Source organism: Centroberyx affinis, unplaced genomic scaffold (genome assembly GCF_046629955.1).
Source record: "Centroberyx affinis isolate AG114_WGS23_722 - 3 ecotype Tasmania unplaced genomic scaffold, CSIRO-AGI_Caff_v1 ptg006689l_1, whole genome shotgun sequence".
NCBI classification, from domain to species: domain Eukaryota; kingdom Metazoa; phylum Chordata; class Actinopteri; order Beryciformes; family Berycidae; genus Centroberyx; species Centroberyx affinis.
This window is the reverse complement of record NW_027283393.1, coordinates 1-21518: the sequence shown is the minus strand read 5'-3', so window position 1 is coordinate 21518 and position 21518 is coordinate 1. Positions and strand designations below refer to the sequence as shown.

The 21518-nt window shown below is 47.0% G+C and overlaps 1 protein-coding gene across 1 annotated transcript in view; it reads left to right on the top strand.

Moving 5' to 3' along the window:
* LOC139638940 (retinoic acid receptor alpha-like) overlaps positions 1 to 21512 on the top strand; it is a gene marked incomplete at its 3' end in the record, with an annotated part of 81822 nt that extends 60310 nt beyond the window's left edge. The window contains exons 2-4 of the mRNA XM_071512974.1: positions 7203 to 7351; positions 14775 to 14916; positions 21345 to 21512. Of these exons, the coding sequence (XP_071369075.1) occupies positions 7203 to 7351; positions 14775 to 14916; positions 21345 to 21512 (459 nt within the window). The remainder of the gene's footprint in view (positions 1 to 7202; positions 7352 to 14774; positions 14917 to 21344) is intronic.
* Positions 21513 to 21518: the final 6 nt, after the last annotated feature.

The following is a 21518-nucleotide window of genomic DNA, read 5'->3' as shown; positions in this document are numbered from 1 at the left end:
ATAGATTGCTTTACCTTGTTGATGGTTTGAATCTGGATTTGTGTGTGTGTTTAGCCCCTGTGGCCTGGCTGAGATGTGTGTGGAAATCTGTTGAATCTGGATTGTATTTTGTTGTTTTATATTGCAGACTTGCTTGGTGATTATATGGGTATAGCCTATATGATTGTTTGTGTGAGTGCGTTCTTGTTTGGTGACAGAAGGTGGATGAGTAGAATGGCACTGTAGCCTGTTATATATATATATATATATATATACTGTATATATGGCGGCTTCTACAAGGCAGGGAGTCAAGAAGGGCCTTACTGTAAAATGCACAGCCCTCTACTGATTGAAAGTTATAGCAATCCTCTTGGGTTAGGATGGAGAGAATGAGCCAGGGAACGAAACGGCACTGCCACGAAAAACCTTCCTGTGAAGAAGACAGAAGTGTCAGCATACACCGAGCGAGGGAAGACAGAGATAATTGCTGTTTCAGTCATGAGAGAGAGTAGAGGCAATTGAAGAAGGGAAGGAGGAAAGAGCTTTGCATAGGATGGAAGTTATATACGGAGGAAGATGAGGAGGAGAACAGCAGCCTCGGTAATGGGGACAGGTAGAAAGGAGGAGGAGGAAGGTAGCAGCAGCAGCAGTAGGAGGAGGAGGAGGAGGAGGAGGAGGTGGGGGTGGAAAGGCTGGATTTAATTACAGTGAATATGGGAGGCGTGAGGCTCGCTGTCTGCTGTCCTGCCCCATGTTAACCTCCACTGGCTCTCCTTCCTGTGTGTGTGTGTGTGTGCGCGCATGTGTGTGTTTCCACTTATGCCCGTCTGCACCGCCAGATTCCTCCCCCTCTCCCATCCAATAACTGTTCGCACTCTGTCTGTGTTTGAACACAAACACTCCCCACTGTCATTCTCTTTACAGCTGTCAGTCTGTGTGTGTCTGTTTTTGTGTGTTTGTGTGTGTGTGTGTGTGTGAGTGTGTGCACGCTAGAGCCCCAACCCGCAACCTTGCCTCAGCTCATATTCGGATAGCGTGCATGCGACTTTGCTGCTGCTGATCAGTGCAAAGGCAGCAAACAGAGCCTCATCCATTTTCAGTGTGAGCTGTTATGACGCTTTGTTAGTGAATGGCAGGATTTCCCTGTAAGCAAGGAAATAGTCCAGCTTCCCCCCTCAGTAATTGGAGAGTGCTGACAAAGCATTCCCGCGTGTGTTTGTGTGTGTGTGTGTGTGTCTTTCCCCCTCTGCTTACCTACATTCCTTACACGGAAACCAGAAATGAAGGCTGAGTATTTTGCAAAAGTCAAACACCTTGCCTAACGAAGGCCCTTCTATCAAGTCTCTACTCACTTGTTGGTCTGCTTCACCGCACATAAAAGGCATTAAGTCGCTGCCAGTCGGTTTTATGGACTTGCACGACATGTTGGACTACAACTCTCAAGGTTTTGCAAGGCGGTCTTTCTCCCTGGAGTCGTTCCCTTGGCCATCCCAGTTCATTATTTGAGGCTGACTTCAAAGCAGGCCTTAATCTGGCAGCCTATGGCATGGTGGTCTGTCTGGCCCGGCCTGGTGTCTCTTCTCCTGCACACTCACTGAATGGAAAGACAAATGGGCCTCAGAGAGAGAGAGCGAGAGAGAGAGAGTGTGTGTGTCTGTCTCTCTACGTTCTTCCCTGTATGTTACATATGTCAGGCGTGTGTGTGTGTGTGTGTGTGTGTGTCCATCTAACCTAATAGAAGCCAGGGGAACACAATGGTCTGTGATTGAGTAGGACTGGACAAAGTGGAAGACCCTGTCAATGTCTCCCGCCCCTCTCCATCCCCTCTGCCTTCATTTTCCCAGCTCCCTGACCACTGGCCAGCCAGCCAGCCAGCCAGCCTGCTAATGTAGTTAGCGTCCCCCTAATGACGGTGAAATCTCATTAATATGCTTCACAGCTGGGCCCAGTAACCAGTGGGGATGAAGGTAATCAAATCTCAGAGGACTAACCTAGAGCTGAACCTCAAGAACAGCTCAGCAGCACTGGGCCGAGACAGCCCAGACTCTCCAGGCTAGATTATAGCCGGTGGGCTTGTGTGTGTTTGTGTGTGTGTGTGTATGTCTGTCTGTTGGCCTGTGGTCTTTTGGTCTTGATGGCTTTGAAGTGCTGATGCTCGCCAGGCTAGCTTTTGACTAATGTCAGTATTAGTGCACAGGCTGGTTTATCATCAGAATAGATCCCATTTCCGTCTCGCGCATATTTGTCCATTTAAGTCTACTCCATGCGGTAATTGCTTATGGACGAGGTGCCTGTGATGGCGCAGTTTCTCTCTAAGTGCACTTGTGGCTCTTGATGTATGCAAAGTGAATCTGAAGAGCGGCATTACAAACCACTCACACTTGAGCTTAATTAAATCACCGGTGCTTTGGCTCAGAGTTCGAGCACACTGCGCTACATTAAACTATTACGATGTTTGGGGGCAACACACACACACACACACTGTTTATAATACTTGGGTGGGAATGTGAACATCAAAGCAGAGATCTAAGGAAATTAAATCTAGGTGCTGTGCCATCTTGGTAATTTAGAATTGGTTTTATGAGGTAACTAAGTTGTTAATTCAAAATGGCCGACAATTTCTTCTGACCAAGTAGTAATGTGTACTAACCAATAAATCCTGAATCTAAATGCTAGTTAGCAAAAGTTTGCAAAGTGTAATTTGTAGCTCTGTGGGTTTTTCATTACCTGATACTTGTTCCAGCTTGGCTCTCCTTTAAATGGGCTTCTGCTGTTTCAAAGCAGCGTGTTGGGTGTCTTCACAGGTGGCACCTGACGGCTCCTGCTGTTTACTCCTGCTGTACTCGGGCTGCCCTGCCAACATGCTAGGCTACAGACCTGAATTCAGCTTCGGGTCAGGTTAACAATAGTGATAAAGACCGGACGGTTGCTGTGGTTTGAGTTTCACCTTCTCACCAAAATACAATAGGTTCCTTATCAGTAAAGTCTTGCTGTTTTCCATTAAAACTGTATTTTCAGGATTGTGGCTTCCCGTCCCTTGTCCTCCTAGCAAAGCTAGTTGTTATTGTCTATTCATGCTAACCCTATTCTTGGCTATAGGGCTGATATTCTAGCTGTGGCTCAAGTATTAGTTACTGCGGTGACTTTGCAGGCTTTGGTGCTGCTCTGGCCTGGAAACCCTGCCAGCCACACAAACTTCCAGCGTTAACATGTAGCAAGGACATTGGGGGAAGCTCTCCAGGCTAGTGTGAGTCAGTTGTTCCAGTGTTTGTGCGTACGAGGCCGTGGCTCACACAATAGGCTGGCTTGTGTGACGGCTGGTGTTGATCAGGGCTTGGATGAAGGCTGGTGTTGAATAATGCCTGGATGAAGGCTGGTGAAGTGCTAACTAGCGCTGTCCTCTCAGCCGAGCCTCTCTGCCTCTCTCTGTCTCTCTGTCCACAGGCCTGCCATTGTTTCCCTCCATGCCTCGGCTTGACGAGGCTCCAGAAGCCAGCCATTGTGTTTAATTACAGTCGCCAGCCCCCTCACAGACTCTTGTCCTTGTGTCCCAGATTTCCATGGGTGCTCTCATTAGGACTGTGCATTCTGTGTGTGTGTGTGTGTGTGTGCGCATGAGGTTTTCTTGGTGGCTGTAGGAAAGTCCTCTGCCTATGTACATGTAGGCACAGATGCAATTTTGATGTTTGTGTGCGTGGGTGGGCACATTATGTTTCTATGCGTTTCTAATGAAGGCAGCTTTAATGGGGATGAATAGCTCTGTGGTCACGGTAATAATGCAGGGCTGTAATCGCTCCACATCAAGAGAGGGAGAAGAGGACGGAAAACTGTGAATGGGTTTTTGCTAATGAGAAAATATGCCGCGTTATGTAAGGAGCGCTCTATTTAAGTTTAATTTGTTTGACATGAGCGTGGTGACTGCCAGGCCCAGTGGCATGGGCAAAGATGGCCGATGATGAAAACAATAAAACGGCAATGCAAAGCAGAGGTCTCCCCCTCTCCTCTCCTCTTCCTCACCCTCCCTTTTTATTCACTGTGTTACTGACTCCCTCACCTCCATCCACCCCAGAGAAAGGAGTGTGTCTCCTTAGCTGCCCTACTGTCCGCAGCAGCCATTCGTAACTGGCCTTTTTGGGAAATGGTGCAATTCTTGTTTCGGAGCATGTGACCTGTCTGCTCATCCAAGACCTGATAAGAGGCTCTCAGAGCTTGGAGCAATAGGCAAAAACTGTATCTCTCCTCTCCTCCCCTCTCCTCTGAAACTAATAGTTTCACTAATTTCACACTATTTATTGCCTCTGTCCCTGAGGCTGGTTACTTTAGACGAAGCGTAGGAATTTTATAAATGCTCACATTTGTATCTTTTGGCTAAGGCTTTTAGTAAAATCCTGACAAGTGTGTGTTTACTGTAGATGGCTCTAAAACCAAGGGGGAGAAACGTGGGTAAAATAATGCAGCTGTGTTTCCTCTCATCACGTGTGCATCGTTCCATCACTTAATCTGTCTTTGTGTATTACTCTAATACATCATTTCCCTCTACTTCTCTCCCGTATCTTTTTGTGTTCTGTTTTTTCCTTCCTCCCTTCTTCCCCTCCCTCCGTCTCTCTTCTCCCTCATCTCGCTGTCTCTCCACTTTCTTTCTTCCTCTTTAGCAAATAGCCTAAATCTGTTCTCATTGTGTCTCTCACCAAATCCCTTACAAGCTTTAAGCAAAGGAACTTCCTGAAGTAAACATCAAAACTCTGCCTCACTCCTAACTCATGTAGGTGACATGTATACTGATACAGAATGCCCATCTCTCTCTCCCTTAGGTTTTTGTTACAAAACACATTAAACCAATTGTCTCTCAATCTCTGTCTCCCTCTTTCACCCCCCCCCCCCCCCCCTCTCTCTCTCTCACACACACATGTCCTGTGGGAATAGTTGCTAGATCACCTTTAATTTCCTCTATAAAGCTCTGTGGAAAGGCCAGGCCCATCTCCGTCTTTGAAGTGCTTCCAGGGCCTGGGTAGTGTTTACACACAGACAAGACCCCCTTAGAGATAAAAAAAAAAAACTTCTGCAGCCAAGACCTTTAAAAGGTCATACACCATGCACCGGTTGTGTGGTTAGCTTCCCACGGTGTGTGTGTGTGTGTGTGTGTGTGTGTGTGTCTGCGTGTGATTGCTGCGCACTGAATAGGGCCACACATGGGAGTTGTGGCATTAAACCTGTGCAGCTAACGAGGCTAATGCAAGTCCCAACCCAAACGAGCAAGGCCACCCCTGGGTGAAAGTAGCCACAGAATCTCCTGCAGAGTGTAAGTGGCTTTCTAGCTGACACACCACAGCCCACAAGATGTCCCTCACCCCCCCAGTTACCATTCCAGTCCTGACTAAGACACATCCTGACCCCAGAGATGAAGTGTCTTAATATGCTGGGCCCGATTGGGTGTCACTGTTAGGCTTTGCAATGTGAGCTTTATTGCTGTTTAGCTTAACTGTCCCTGTGCGCTAGAACACTCCCTGTCACCTGAAACCCACTTTCATACACTGTGAGTTTTTCTGATAGCAGAGATAGCCGGCTGCAACCGGCTGGATTTTGGTGCATGGTGGTTGGGTTTGTTGCTTTAGCATTTGTTTTTTTTTTCCCAGGAAGCCTTGCAAACATATCTGTGCATCAGGTTGGTTTATTTTGGTTGTTCTGAATGTAATCTTCCTCTGCACCATCTGCCATATGCGGACGGAGATTGGCAAGCTGAGACCCGCACACAGACACTATAAAAGGAGAGGAAAGTGTATGTGTATGTGTGAGGGAGAGAGAATGCGCCCTTGCTTTATGTTCCCCAATGTGTGGCACGATCACAGTGAATTGTGTGTGTGTGTGTGTGTGTGTGTGTGTGTTGCCATCCAGAGCGAGCGGAGCGGCTGTCTGCGGCGTCGTCACATGGAGTGTGTTCTCAGCTGTAGTACAGGCCTGCCAGCCCACTGTGTTAAATATAGATAGCTTATTTACACACGAGCGCCAAGCCGCGAGCCTCTGGGCGGCTTCCGAGCTGCTACTCGACGTCACCAATCCCTCCTCTGTTGAGCTGATGATAATGGGCGGGGTGGGGGTGGGGGGCAAAGATGCACACGTGCATCTACTTGTAAGCACTTCCTAAAACAGATGGATGTAGATTGTACATTGCAAATTACATGTAGTACACACACACACATGCGTACTTAATAGTAATAGTCAAGTTATATATCCATACACAGTTTGCAAACATGCATCATACAAGCATACAGTTATTTGCCCAGCTGTAGGCCACAGGGTGTCTGTGTGTGTCTGTAAATGTATGTGTGTATGTGTGCGTCTGTTTCTATTTGATTTTAAAGAGTGGTGTCTGGCAACACACACACACAGGATATTGAGGACAAAGTCCAGTCCATAGTGCATATTGGCAACAGCAGGTTACTTTCCCCACAGTCTCAAGCCGCTTTGTACGCACACAGTACATGCCGCCCATATGTTGTTGTGCCTGCAGGTCAAATCTTAGATGGGTAATCATCTTAGTGCCAGTAGGAACATTTTCACATTTTTCTGCATTAATCTGTTTGCTGCCGTTGTTGTAGCTCTCAGTCAAAGTAGACATGATACAATATTTTTTTTTTGATTTATCCTTTAATATTTTTATGCATTCATGCTTTAAGGACAGCACAATAACAAAAGCACGCTTCTCCTCCCTGTGTCAGAGCAGAGTACCTGTCTATGAAGTTACTTCCCCGCTAGCCAGGCAGTTCCTCTCTGTAGCCATTCAGGACATTGTTATCTTTGATCTTCCTTCCCTCCATTTATACATAGAGCCCCACCCCCCCACCCCCACCCTAACGCTAGCAGAAAATAAGAATACTTTGCAGCGGTGTGTGTGTGTGCGTGTGTGTGTGTGAAATCGTTTCTTTATTTGAAAGCGCAGAGAGGATTCTTGTGCCTGTGGCGGATCTGAAAATGCCTGATCAAGAAGTCGTCCTTGTATTTACAGCTTTATGTAAACGTGTTGTTAGAGAGCGAGCAAGTCCTCCTTCTGGTGATTTGTATTGGATGCTCTCTGTGTTGCATCTGTCTGGACTGGATTGTATAAAGTGTGTGTGTGCGTGCGTGATTGTGTGTTTATCCCTCTGATATTGATTAACGCCGCGTGTCTATCAATGCTCTGTCTGATAGTGTTCACTAACCCCTCTCTTGCTATCTCCTCTCCGCAGCGATAGAGACCCAGAGTACCAGCTCGGAGGAGATAGTGCCAAGCCCGCCCTCCCCGCCCCCGCCGCCCCGCGTCTACAAGCCCTGCTTCGTGTGCCAGGACAAGTCCTCAGGGTACCACTATGGTGTCAGCGCCTGCGAGGGCTGCAAGGTGAGACTCCCGGCCTTCCTCCGGATCTGTCAGTCCAGCAGTCCGTCTGTCAGTCTCCTAACCTTCATTTGATTTGCACTGGGGAAAAAACAACAACATAAGTCTAGATGATGAAATTGAGAAGGCATGTGAATTTAGAGCATTTATATAATCTTGGGAATACATTCAAATTGACTAGGGTTTTTGAGGGGAATCATTCACTGATGCTATTGGTTGCTGTATGGAGCTGCCAGATCAATATGACCTGCTCTTCTGAAGCCACAGGATAAGTTGCATTGGCTTCTTGCAACACTTCAAACTGCAATCAACCTTGGAACCTATATCTGCAGACATTGCAAAGTCGGTGGTTTCATAACACGCCGTATGGCCCTGCCTCTTATCGCATACATGTGGAGCTCTGTCATCCCCACAGGTTTTTGCAAGTTTTTTTTTTTTTTTTTTTTTGAGGTGTGTTGCCGCCTTACATGGTCTAGTATCAGCCTTGCCGACGTGTCCACATCGTCTGTTATCAATACAGCCATGGTACACAGGTACTGAAGAGGCAGCATATACACTCATAACCTCCATCTGCTCTGCTATCAGTCGATAGTAATGTCCGCAGTTGCTGTGTTGCGCGCACATATGTGTTCTCGTGTGTGTGTGTGTGAGTGCGCAGACCGCTTATCTCGCTTTTCCCAAGGCACAGGGCCAGAGTTGTGTAAGCCCTGCTGAGGGGAGGATAGAGGAGCAGAGAAAGGTGGAGGGGGAGGAATCTATGGGCTGTAACGTTGAACTGCTGTTGGGCAAAAATCTTGTATCTCCAATATGTCAACTTCTTTTTCGGAACAGCCTTGTTTTTAGCTTAACCACCATGTATTTTTTGAGTTTATTTGAGGGATTTTAAAAGAGTATAAAAAGCCCAGGGGTCGTAGACTTTTTTCATCCCATAGAGGTGAATGTAATCCTTCAGTTGAAGTTAAAACATGAAAATCACCAAAACTGGAGGTACGAGGTTTTCACACGACAACAGCAATATGCACAGTGAGAGGAAGGTGGTGGTGGTGACAGGTGGCTGCTAGGCCCTCTGCCTCACATGGCCCTGCCCAGCCAATGCTACACCTGACCTGTGTGTGTGTGTGTGTGTGTGTGTGTGTGTGTGTGAGTGTGTGAAGCAAGAGGGAGAGCAGTAAGAAAAAGCCATTCTGAGGAAGGCTAGAAGCAGTGGCAGTGAAAAATATGAAAGGAGAAGGAAGGAGGGGTGGGGTGGGGTGTAGAAATGTAGACAAAACGATGCAGAGAAGGGAGAGAGCCTGCGAGGGAGGGCAGCGGAGAGCGAGATAGCGGGAACGGGGGAGCAGACTGTGCTGTGGGAGCGATGGGGAGCCAGAGAGAGAGAGAGAGAAAGAGAGAGAGAGAGAGATGTGGGGAAGGCTGGAGGGGCAGGAGATCAGGTGGAGGGGGTACAGGGGCCACGGCTGAACTCATTGACACCGCAAGAAAGACAGTCAGCACACCAAGGCACGAGGTGGGGGAGGGAGAGAAAAGAAGTAAAGAATGCATGAAGGGAGGAGCGGACAGGAAAGCGAGGAGTCTGGCACACACACACACACACACATATATAACCCTTCAACACAAACCCTCTGAGAGTGCTCCATGAAACTTAACCTGCTCCCTGAACGCGGCTTATAAAAAGTTAACAAAGTAAATAAAGGCTGACCCCTATGCCTTTTTATAGGGGCGTCCAAACCACCGCACAGTGAGCCGCCTATTGCATGTCCTAAACGGCTTTTATTGTGTCCATTTAACATTGCTCCCCATCGTCTAATAGGCCCTGATTAAATAGGGTAATAAGCTGAATAATAAGGCTAGATCATAGCTCCTGGTGAGAAGGGGTGTGTTTCGTGTGTGTGTGTGTGTGTGTGTGTGTGTGTGTTAGAGCAGCGTAGAAGCATGGCCCTGTGTTCTGTGGTTTGGGTGAGTGTTCAGTGTGTTTGTCAGCTAAATGAAAAACCTCACGCTGTCTGAAGTACAGGCAGTGGATTGTGCTGTAATAAGTGATCGTATGCTGCCTGCATTGTGGCACACTGGTATTCAAACTGTTGGATTAAGAATTAATTAATCGTTGATGTAGTAGATATGATGAGGATTAGTCGAGTGGAGGTTTTCTACTTATCTTATACTTGCTGACTTGGCTGTGTGCAGGTTTTTCCTGACATTTTAGTTACTGGTGCCAGTATTTTTAGTTGGTGGCACCAGCAGATATTTTGGTCTGGAGACTGCTTCATAAACAGAAATGCATATGTTGCCTATTCATAAATGTTGCCCTTTGAAATTAATGTTAATTGTGCACAGACTCTGTCACTATGCTTTATTGATTAGATAAGGGGAGATAATGTGTTACAAGAGATAATTAAGTAGGCTATACCAGGCAGCTCTGTCCTCTTTATACCGGACTTTAGTTTGCCATTAGTCAGTGCTGAAGTGTTGAAAACTATCTCAAATCATTTGTTTTTAACCAAAATGTGTATCACAGAGAAGTAGAAAGTAGAATCTGTCTGCCTTATGTCAGACCTGGAAAACTTTCACACACAACCGGACTGACTGACACTAACTAATGGGAGGCAAAAACTCTGCAATAGTGTGATTAATAAGGAAGGGATGCAGACAATGGGCCGACTGTAAACTTGAGTAATCGGTTGTTTTACATTAGTGATCAAAGCGCTGTCCTGTCTGACAACACAGAATAAACAAAGTGGACCCATAACAGAAGTTGTATTTTGGTGGCTGTTGATTTATTTTAGAAATCAAGCGGCATAGAGACACTTTGTGCTGCACATCAGGGATGTAGCTGATGTCTTAATTTATCAGCCAAAAGTCATTGTATATTTGTTCGGTACTAATTATTTACATAGCATGCCAAACAGTAATATAATACATCTGTTTTATGATCAGTTGTTGACACTGCTTCCGCGCTCTCGGCCCGCTAAACATTAAATCACAGCAACTGAGGTGTCATAGAAAATTCCCACTTTCCCAGTCAGATTTACCTCTGTTGGGTCGTTCATGTTCGCTCAACCAGTGATTACAATATTTCCAACAGCACTTGAATGTAGCATAGGTTCTCCATAAATCTGAAAGCAACCTCTCCATATCTCCATTGCTGACTGTGATGATTTTTAAATCTTTTTCCAAGCTTAAGTCAAGGCCGAGATAGATTATCTTCAACCGGAGATAGATAATTATTTACCTAACAGTTTCCCACTTTACATTATTGCATGCAGGCCACACGCATATTGGCTTTGTTCGAATTGCTGCAAAATGAAGCACATTTCACCCAGGACATTTTATGCATTCTTTAATATCTTTCGAAAGCACAAAACATTGCTTTAGGTTTTTTTTTTCTCTATAAGAAAAATGGTGGCAGTCAGGAGCGCTGGTGTATCTGTGTCAGTGTGTTTATAGGCATGCTTTTGTTTGTATGGTATACAGTATACACACTTTCAAGTATCATGATTTCCATATTTCACGTGCAAATGTTGACCTGCCGCCGCTGGCCGCTGCCTCCTCAGCCGCCCGCCCGCCTGCCCACTCAACAGTGCCGCAGTGCTAGTTTAAAAAACTCAGGGTGTCTTCCCCATATCTCTGACTTCAGAGGAGATGACTTGGCATAGCGCACTCAATTATTCAACACTACAGGCATGTGAATGTATACGGCAGTCTCATCTGAGACCGGGGTAAGACGGGGGTTAGCAGCGTTGGCATTGCTGCAGCACGCCAAACTACAAAGGCCTTTCCTGGGGGCTGCAGCGAACAGAGGAAACAGGAGGGGGATGTTGAGCTCCGCTACTCGGAGACAGCTCATTCGTTTGTTGTTGAAGCTGTACAGCCCGCACGTACTCAGTAGCACTCCACTTTTTCCCTTGCAGTTATTAACACTTATACATTAAATTTGCATGGCCACCCCCCTCATGTTTATGTTTTTGTCTCGGAGGCATGGCAGGTCACAGCGGGCGGTCTCTCCTCTGCAGTGTGAGGGAAGCGAACGCACCTCTAAACCCCCCCCACCCCCCCACCCCCAACGCCTCCCCTCTCGCACAACCGTCCCCGGTGTGCTGTGTGTTTCTCGGATGGCCTTCTTACGGAGCATCCGTCTTTACTAATGTGTGGGCTGCTTAGCAGGGGGACAGGCAGGGACTGTTCCGCTTGTGCCCACACACACACACACACACACACACTCACACATATACACACATACACGCACGCAAACACGCACACGGACACGGTAGGAGGCTGGGAACGCAGTCTTAATCTGGGCACAGTGTGAAAGTCACGTATGAGAGGATTCCTGTGCTTCCCTGTGAACTCGCCAACCCCGGACCCCCTCCTGCCGCCTCTTAATCAAGCATTTCCTCACACACACGCAAAGATGAACATACGCACACTCTCATAAACACGCGTGGCACATCATACCGCACACACCAGGTAGACAGCTGTGAATTCAACCGCTCACCACACATACGTGCTGTCACCCTTCGCTCCTCTTTTCCACCCCTCCTCCCCTCCCTCCCTCTCTTCTCGCGGCTCTCCTCTCCTCTGAACACTGCAGGGTGGCTGACAGGCCCGCTGAGGGCTCTTGTCGCCGGGCGGATTAAGCGCTGATACAAAAAGAGGCTTAAGGGCCGTAGGAAGCAATGACTCCTAATAGAAGGAAAGGGGGGGGGGGGGGGAGGGGCAGGAACAATTGACCAGCCCACGAGCCGGCGGCAACGGCCAATCAGAATGTGGTGCGAGAGACCACCTGAGCCCCATGGTGTCAGGAGGGAGTCGGTCAATCCCCTGGTGACCCCGGGGTCAGGGTCAGGGCACCAACGGATCAAAGGGGAAAACATGCATCCATACACACGCACATACACACACACACACACACACACACACACAAAGTACACATGCTCATCAGGCATCAGCGGCATCTACAATTAACTTACTACCACGACCTCTCTGCTTTGTTTTGTGCTCATGATGGCACCTCACTAATCTATCGGGGATAGCACTTTAAGCTCCTTTGCCAGGGGTTTGGAGATATCTGCTGGTGGATCAAATCCTTTTTATAGGCTGAAAAAGGTGAGGGGAAAAGCGAGTTCACTGTGATTCACTGTGAAAGCATACACACGTGCGTAAAATAGTGTTTGTAAATGTGATGTGATGGCAGGTTACAAAGCGGATGTGTGGTGCCTTGCTGAATTCAGGAGAGGGTTTAGGCAAGTTGACCTGATGAGGCTTGAAACACTGTCTCTTTCCCCACCAGTCAGAAGTGGGGTTGATTACGTTTAATCGCCGTAATGCTCCTGTCCCTTGCACAAACACATTCACATGACACATACTGTAATTACCTCCTCTTTGCAGTTCACTGGAAGCCTGAAATTAGTGTCAAACACATCGCTTGCCCATGGCGTACCTGCCCCCCCTTTTTTTCTTGTAAGGACCACTCCTTCAAATGCGATCACTTCCACACTGTGCTGTCAGATGGGAGAAGAGGCTGGTGATCTGGGAAGGACAAATTGCAGACTTAGGTCCACTGGCCATCTGTCGGCTAGCAAAGCTAATCCCTCGGCATGGTGCGGGACTCCCCGGCAGCACCCCCCCACACACACACACACACACACCCACGTCCCCCCTGACCTCACCCACCCAAACATAACACATCTTCCCCCGCAGCACACAAATATTACCATTGAACTGATTTGCATAGGCTGTCCCAAGCCCTGCTTACTGAGAACTCTTCTTTTTGACCTTTTTGGCACACAACGGGTGTTTTAAGGCTACAGAGATGAAAATGTATTTCATTCTTTTGGTCTTGCATGGCAGCTAGGAGAATACAAGCTGTGATACTAGGATTTTGAGCCAGTACACCAGTATAAGCTCTATATAAGCTAACGCATGGGAAGCATTTGAAGGGCTTGAGTCCAAAACACAGTATATCCATTTATAGACACGCATTAGGCCACAGACCTCCATTTGATAAGATTTGTGTGAGGGAGCTCCATCTTAAGATTTTTGATGTTGGATACGATTTGGTACACAACTAGACAGCTGTTTATACTGCAGCTGGGGAGATAACAGTGGGAAGAGTGAAACCTCTGATCAGAACAGCCATTCTTACATTATTTCACTGCCTTATCTTCAAATGAAATTATAGTGAAATTACACCATTCCTCATTTTGCTGGAGGACCCCCTCCCCCCCTTCCCTGGAACTCCCTCAAGGACTGCTGGGAACTACTGATCTAGTGCATGGGAATCGTGTTGTTTCTATCTGGGAGGAATATTTTGGTCTGTTTCCATCTTCCTCCTTTTTTTTTTTGTGTAATCAAAATATAGTCTTGTCTCCCTAAAGGTCTCCCATTGCAGCCCCAGCGACCGAAGATGAGCCCGTTTTCATTTGTCCTCCGCCTCCCCCGCCTCTACTCTATCGTTTAATTTACTCTCTGATTTCCTCTGATCCAGTTAGATTGAAAAGGGAAAGGCGGGGAGAGAGGGAGGGAGGGAGAGACGGAGGGATTCCTTTTTTGTTCTTACAGAACACTTAAAGCCAAGAGTCAGCCTCTGTCTCTCTCTCTCTCTCTCTCTCTCTCCCCTTCTCTCTCTCTCTCTCTAATAATTTGTGCTTGGCCTGGATCTAGAATTGCTTTTTTTTCTGGCTGCGTAAACTAGGCCACGGTTATGTTAGACCCAGTAACCCTGTGCCTTTTGAATCTTTCCCCAAAAGCCTCTGGACTCATAACATCCCTAAAAGCACAGCGAGTGATGTGTGCTGACAGATAGGGTGTCGCCAAGCAGGTGGGTGACCTCATGAGATGGTGACACCGCAGTGATTTTCTCCCTCTCCAGATTATGCCATGGACTAAACCCTTTAAGGGCTTAGTATTTGGTACCTCATTGCCCTTAACTGTGGCAGCATATGGCCATTCTGCACGGGGTCTATGTCGGTTTTTTGATACTCGCTGACTGCTTGCTGTCCTTTTTCTTTTTTTGTTTCACCTCTACTAAATACTTATTGAAAGGGGACAAAAAGACAAGAGACAAGACAAGAAGGCTAGCAGTTCTCAGAAGGCAACAGAAAACATAATAAAAACAGTGATGTTGAAAGAGAGAGTAAAGTAGGACAGGCATTAGCCGGAAGGACACACAAGGAGACAGCAAACAGCATAACAAATAACAACAACATCAACAAGGACACCGCTAAAAGCAATTAAAGAACATACGGCAGCACCGATAGGGAATTTAGTGTAATTATTTTGCTGGGAGGCAGTTGCATGCGTGTCTGTCCGTGTCTGTGATACTGCGAGTCCTTTTTCTTCCCCGCTTCTTTCTTTTGCCCCCATCGCCCAACACCTGCCCTCTCTGTTTCTCTTATCACTCATCTCTCCGTTCCCTCTGTTTACACAGGGCTTCTTTCGGAGAAGCATCCAGAAGAACATGGTCTACACTTGCCACCGGGAGAAGAACTGCATCATCAACAAGGTCACCCGCAACCGCTGCCAGTACTGCCGGCTGCAGAAGTGCCTGGAAGTGGGGATGTCCAAGGAGTGTGAGTATACCCAAAAAAAAAAAAAAAACATATTACCCAAAATGCTCTGCTCCCACAGCCCACTGAGGAGGAGGCTTATCGGCCCAAGCCTAGATCTCATCATAGTTCTTTTAATCCCAAAGGACTGGCTGATTGTTACAACTGCTGGAAGTCTTAAGCCACAACGTATTTGTTGACGATCGCTGCACTATCAACATTGTATAAACACTCATTATTGATCGACTCACAAGTCAGCTTTGATCGTGATTCATAACAAGTGTGAATGGATGGCCTCCTGAATTCAATAACACCATCTATCAGCTACTATCCTCGACACACACCTCGCTGTTGCTGTTGGGAAAACCTCAAAACCGATCGGATAATGTGATAAATGCATTGTCATCAAGCTAAATCCAAGCATTTTTTTTTCCTTGTTCCTGAAAAGTCGACATTTTGGAGATTTTTTTTTTTCCACCCCAGAGCGACGATATGCACATATTAACGCCGACATATTCATAAGTGTGTGTGTGTGGGTGTGAGAGGGAGAGAGAGAGAGAATTTAAACTGTAAAAAGCGAGACAGAGGGCAGCCGTGATGCAGACTGGCAGTAACAGTCAGGGTGTCGCCAAGCTTGGCAGGCCTCCGTGATGAATATGTTCTCACCTGCCGAGAGTGAAAGAGCAGGCGTCTGCTCCCATCACTGCACCCCGGGGGCTGTGTGAACCAACACACACACATACACACACACACACACACACACACACACACACACACACACACAGTCAGACTTGATAAACTAATTGGCGGAGGTGTGACCGCAGAGAACTCAAAGGCCAGCGGGGCCTTACTTCAGCGCGATCACATGACACGCTGTCTCTGACACACACTCACGCTATCATTTTACACACTGACGCAGACACTTGAGCACACACACACACACATATTTATATAAATACTCCGTAATAGAGCGCATACAATTAAATGGCGAGTGCAGACAGAACGCACACACTGCAAAAAAACATCCATCTTTACGAGTCATTTAGTCTCTTATCCAGCCTTCAACTCTTATTTCTCTCAAACCAAGAGAAAATCCTGCCAGTGAGGTGAGATAACTCCACTTGTGTCCAATGCAGCTTCACGTTTCAGGAATTTTCTAGAAATGAGTGTCAGTATCTTGAATAAGTCAGAATAAGGCAGATCACTGCGCTACTATCAAGAAAATGACACTTGATTCTGCTAAATTCTTGAAACAATTTGATTTGCATTGGAAACAAGAGAAATTATCTCACCACACTGGCAGATTTTTTCACTTGTTTTAAGAAAATTACGAATTTAGGTCTCAATAACAGACTAAATGACTTGTTAAGATGGAGATTTTCTGCAGTGTAGCACCTCTCCTCCTCTTTAAACACACATGCATACAGCCTCCACGGCTCCGTCCCCCTCCGCCTCCTGTCTTCCTCGTGCTATTTACCTCATCTTTCTGGTACAGTGAGTGCAGGGAGCGCTCCCCATGCCACCGCACTGTGGCCTACAGTAAAAGAAGTTATCCTCTGAGCTCCTTACCTTTGAATGGGGCCATTAATCATGGTTAGAAGGATCACAGCAGCCAGCCCTTTTACACACACACACACACACACACACAACATACACAGTAGAGCAGGGAAATAGACTGGAGTGGGAGAGACATCTAGTGGTGAAGAAGTGGCACTGCATAAGAGAAGTCAATTCTAATTTGGTCCACTTGAATGGAATTGAGAGTGGGAATTTCAGTATGGGGTTGATTTTGACCCACCTTTGAGTAGCTGGTTGTGCATTATTGATAAGAATGGCTTTTTCTGATTGTGGTCATTTTGAGCAGAGTGTGCAGATTGTGTCCTCAGCGATGACTTTGGCTACTGAAACTGGTCTCGGCTGGTGAGGAAGGAGAGGCTGGCCATCTGGGGCCAGCAGGGAGTCGCTCTCTCTCCCTCTCACACACTCTCACTCTCTCTCTCTCTCACACACACACACACACACACACACACACACACACACACACAAAGACACACATACATATAAATGCATGCATGTGCATTAATTCATGCACACACACAAATGTGCATATACAAGCAGACAAACGCAAAATGTGTATAAATAAACACACGCTTAAACAAAAAAAAAAATGCGCACAGACAGTTCCGCTAAGGACACCACACACACACACACACACACACACACACAGAAGGTGGACCCCCTGCTAGCACTGGGGGACGTCTGGGTGACCTTGCGTCTGCCGGCAGACAGCTCCCGACGACAGCGCCAGGCCTGGTGCCAGGTGGCAGTGCCAAGCAAGACAGCGTCAGAGAGGGGTGTGTGTGTGTGTGTGTGTGTGTGAGGGGTGGTGGGGGTGGGAGCTAGAGGGAGCAAGTGCAGGGGTTACTAGGGAAAAGCCTGCAAGCATTATGCCAGTTCACTATCAGCCTGACAGGGTTTGGTTAAACAAGACCAAGGCTGTTGGCCCAAATAAAGAACGACACACTGTAAATATCGAAGTGCTTCTCAGACAGCAATGAGAAGGAGATGGATCGCTATACTGTGAAACATGTTGTAACTGATAGGGAAGCATTAGCTCATTTAGGCACAGTTGGATTTTGTAATCGCCTTGGCTTCGGCTGCAGATTCTCAAGTAAATGGAAAAGACGAGAAGCAGAGGCTGTGCGTGTATGAAGCTACATTGTGTAATTTTGTAACTCCATTCCCACTGTCTCCAGTTGAGTTTGTTTCGTGTATCTGGCTGTCTCAGTTGTATATTAGTTGAATCTTTGAATGTGTGTGTAAGGGGGGTAAGCTTTCACCAGCCACCATCCCCTCCCCCCTTTTTTTGTGCAGCACACTATCCCTCTACATGTTCCTCCTGGAAGGTGTTATTCAGCGATAGAAAAAAGTAATACAAGTAAAATAAGATGAAGCAAAGGATGATAAAGGATAGCGCGAGAGGGAAAGGATAACATCGGCCAGAAAGGCAGGAATGGGAGAGGAAGATGAAGGCTAGAGAGGGAAGAATATTGGAGCCAAAGTGAGCGAGAATGAAAATCTAGAGTTGAGAGAAAGCGGAGGGGGGGGGGGGGGGGGAGAAAGAGGGATGAGAGAGGCTGGAGGACAGAGAGAGGGAGAAAGTTTCATCACTGTCGGCGGTGCCACTGCGAGGCGAGCGGCGGGAGCAGGGGGAACATTGACATTTTTATCTTTCCATTGAATTTAATCTGTGTGATGGACGAGCTGCCAGCGCTTTAATTTTCCTCCCACGAATTATCCCTGTCTGCCCACCTCTCTCTGTCTTGTACACAGACACACACACACACAAACACTGAACACACACACACACACACGCATGCACAGATACGCACACACACGCAGGCACTAACAGAAATTGTGTATTAACTGTGTGTTGCAGCACACAGGCACACCATAATGAAATCCAGAACAAATGATTGAGTGATGGCTGTGTGTGCCGTCACAGTATTCTGTGCACGCCGTTTGCAAGCCCTTGTAAATCATATTTGCGCGATGAACACACAACCGCAAACAATCCAGGATGCAAGATCCCCCATTAACATTCATATTCACATAATGCGCTCGGAAAGACGCATTGCTCGGCTTAAACGCGCACGCAACCAACACACGCACTCTCACACACACACACACACACACACACACACACACACACACACACACACACACACACACACACACACACAAACTAACACAATAAAAAAAAAGGAAGGCAGTATTTCTTTCATCCGCGCTCCCCCGCCACAGTTTTTCCCCCCCAGTTATTGCATGTGGCAATTCGCCATGACAGATCGCCAGTCGTGCCTAATAGTTCTTTAATGACTTCATTAAATTGTGTTGTGCGGCTTATGATTGTGCTGCCAATTTGTCAGCGCGGGTAATGTCTGGGCGCTAGGGATGCCCCACTTTTATTTGGGAATTAATTGGACATCGACTGCGTTGCCCCCCCGTCCACACCCCCCTCCCCTCACAGCAGACAGGACACAGATTCCCTATCAGTGCCACAACCAGGGGGTGGCCCAAATATATACTCACCGGCTCAGATTTTCTACAGCTGGAGCTTCACCTGGATTGCGCGAGCCGGCGTTCCCTCTCTGTAACGTCAGCACTACTGCTCCACTGAAGTAGATGGCGGTGGAAAGCTCTATACTGAACCTTTTATTGTTTTGCTTGGATTCACCTTGGAGAAGCACCTGATACGATTTACAGTGTTGTCCCGTCACACCGGGTGTTTCAAAAGTAGGTATACATTTTTGTATACATTATTAATACTCACTGTATTATTAAATATTTGTGCCTGTTTACAGCTACACCTGTTATTTACGGACAATTGATTGTTGAATTATTTTGTGAATTCGTGATTTTGTACATTTTTCATCATTTTTCATTATTATTAAAAATTGTATACCTACTTTTGAAACATACTGTATAATACTAAGTGATGGTTGATAATACACTTTCATGCTTTAGTTCATTGTAACAGCGCATGTGATACCGCATGTTTTGGTGATATTAGCACCAATAAAACACTGGCAAATACTGCGTTATCATCCTGTATCCATTTGCTCGGTAGTGTCTTCTTCCTTTCTTGTTGTGGTGAGCAGTGCTTAGCTGTAGTATAGTGCAGTATCAGACTTCCAGACATCCCCCCCCTCCCTTCATGTTCTCCCAGGCAGGGAGGCCTGTCTGTGGGCTGATGAATGAGCCGCAGCACTGAGCAGTGCATCCCTCCCTGGCCCCGGGCCAGGCCCCTCTGTCACAGACACTGATCTCCCATCAGCCTGAGCTCTCCTCCCCTTAATGGTCAAGGTTAGGATTAAGACAAGGGAAATCTGATCTGAGGTCAGTGGCTAAGGGAAACTCTTGTACCTTGAGGCGAAGTAGAGATGGAGAGAGCAGATAGGGAAGAGCTTAGGAAAGAGGGATGATCTCCAATGGAAAGAATACAATCTCGGGAAGAGGGAGAATAAAACGGAGGAGTGGTCGTAGAGCTAGCGTGCATCGTGAGAACGAAACAAACTGAGAGGAGGAGAGAGAAAGAGAGAGTGCGTGAGAGACTAAGGGAGGGAGAGAAATGGTGGGTGCATGTGAGAGAGAGAGAGAGAGAGAGAGAGAAAGCTGGAGGGTCTTTTCCGGCATGGGCTCAGCAGCCGAGCCCTTTTAAAACCATTAGAGGCAGGATATTTGTCATATTATGTTATTAGATTAGCCGGGACCCCTAATGAAAGCTGTGGCAATTTGTCAGCCTTATGGATAGCTCCATCCCCCACCACTATTTATCACCTGGCACCCCCGTCTCACCCAACCCAACCCCACTCCCAACACACACACACACACAACCCAGTCATAGCTCCACCGCACCCCAGAGTGGATGGGGTTGGGGTGGGAGGAATGGATAGAGCCTATAATGGGATTCCAATGCTAAACACCCTGCCTAGTGTTTTTTGTCATTTGGGGTGAGCACACCATTCTCAGCCAGATCGCCCAGAGGGAAACGACATTGGATTATTTCAAGGTTTTTTTTTTCTCCCCCTCTCCATTACCATACCCCCTCTTCGATGGAGCCGTCTCACAACATTTATCTTTCAACGTCGGATGAGAGGCGCGATGCTGTGGTTTCTGCTGCCTCCCTCCCTCCCTCCCTCCCTCTCTCTCTCTCCTCTGCTTTGATACTGTATTACCCCCCTGCTGTCGTTTACTTCTCCAGCTTGAGACAGAGCGTCCTTTCCTGCTGGTGACTTTGCCTTTCGTCTTGATTTCACTTCAACTTCTTGTGGCGTTGGCCGGCGTTCACATGGGACATTTCGGCATCTGTCAAATTCACAGACAAATTCACGGTGATGCGAACTATGTTGTGTTGTTGTGTGCGGGGCTTCAAACCTTTTGAATAAATCTGCACAAATTTCATTGGCTGATGAAGTCCGTCAGCGGATGACACTTAACTGCGCTCCGTCAAAAGTTCAACTAGTTTCAACTTTTTCGATGGGCTGGATTTACAATATTTTCCTTCACTGTGCTCCGTCAATCCATATCATCGGTCAACACATTGACAAACATTGGAATTGTCAATTTTTTTGACGTATTACAAATGTTCCAGTTTTTGAGATTTTAGTGTTAAAGCACCAGTTGGCCAACCTGTATTTGCATTGTATTTCACAGAAGGTCATATGACACTAATTTATTTAGATTTATTGATTTTATGTTTTTATGTTAGGGTTAGACAGTGTAGGTGGAATACAAAATGTAGCTGCCTATTTAAAGGTCAATGAATAAGAATCTAGATGTAGAGTTTGTTGAGAAACCAAATGCTCGAGAGATTGTCTTACTGATACACCACTTCAAAATGGCTGCCATCCGTAGTCATCCCCTCTCTCCCTCTGTTTCGCTCCCTTCAGCGGTGAGGAACGACCGGAACAAGAAGAAGAAGGATGAGAAGAAGCAGGAGTGCACAGAGAGCTACGTGCTGAGTCCCGACACGGAGCAGATGATCGACAGGGTCCGCAAGGCGCACCAGGAGACCTTCCCCTCCCTCTGCCAGCTGGGCAAATACACTACGGTCAGCAGCACAG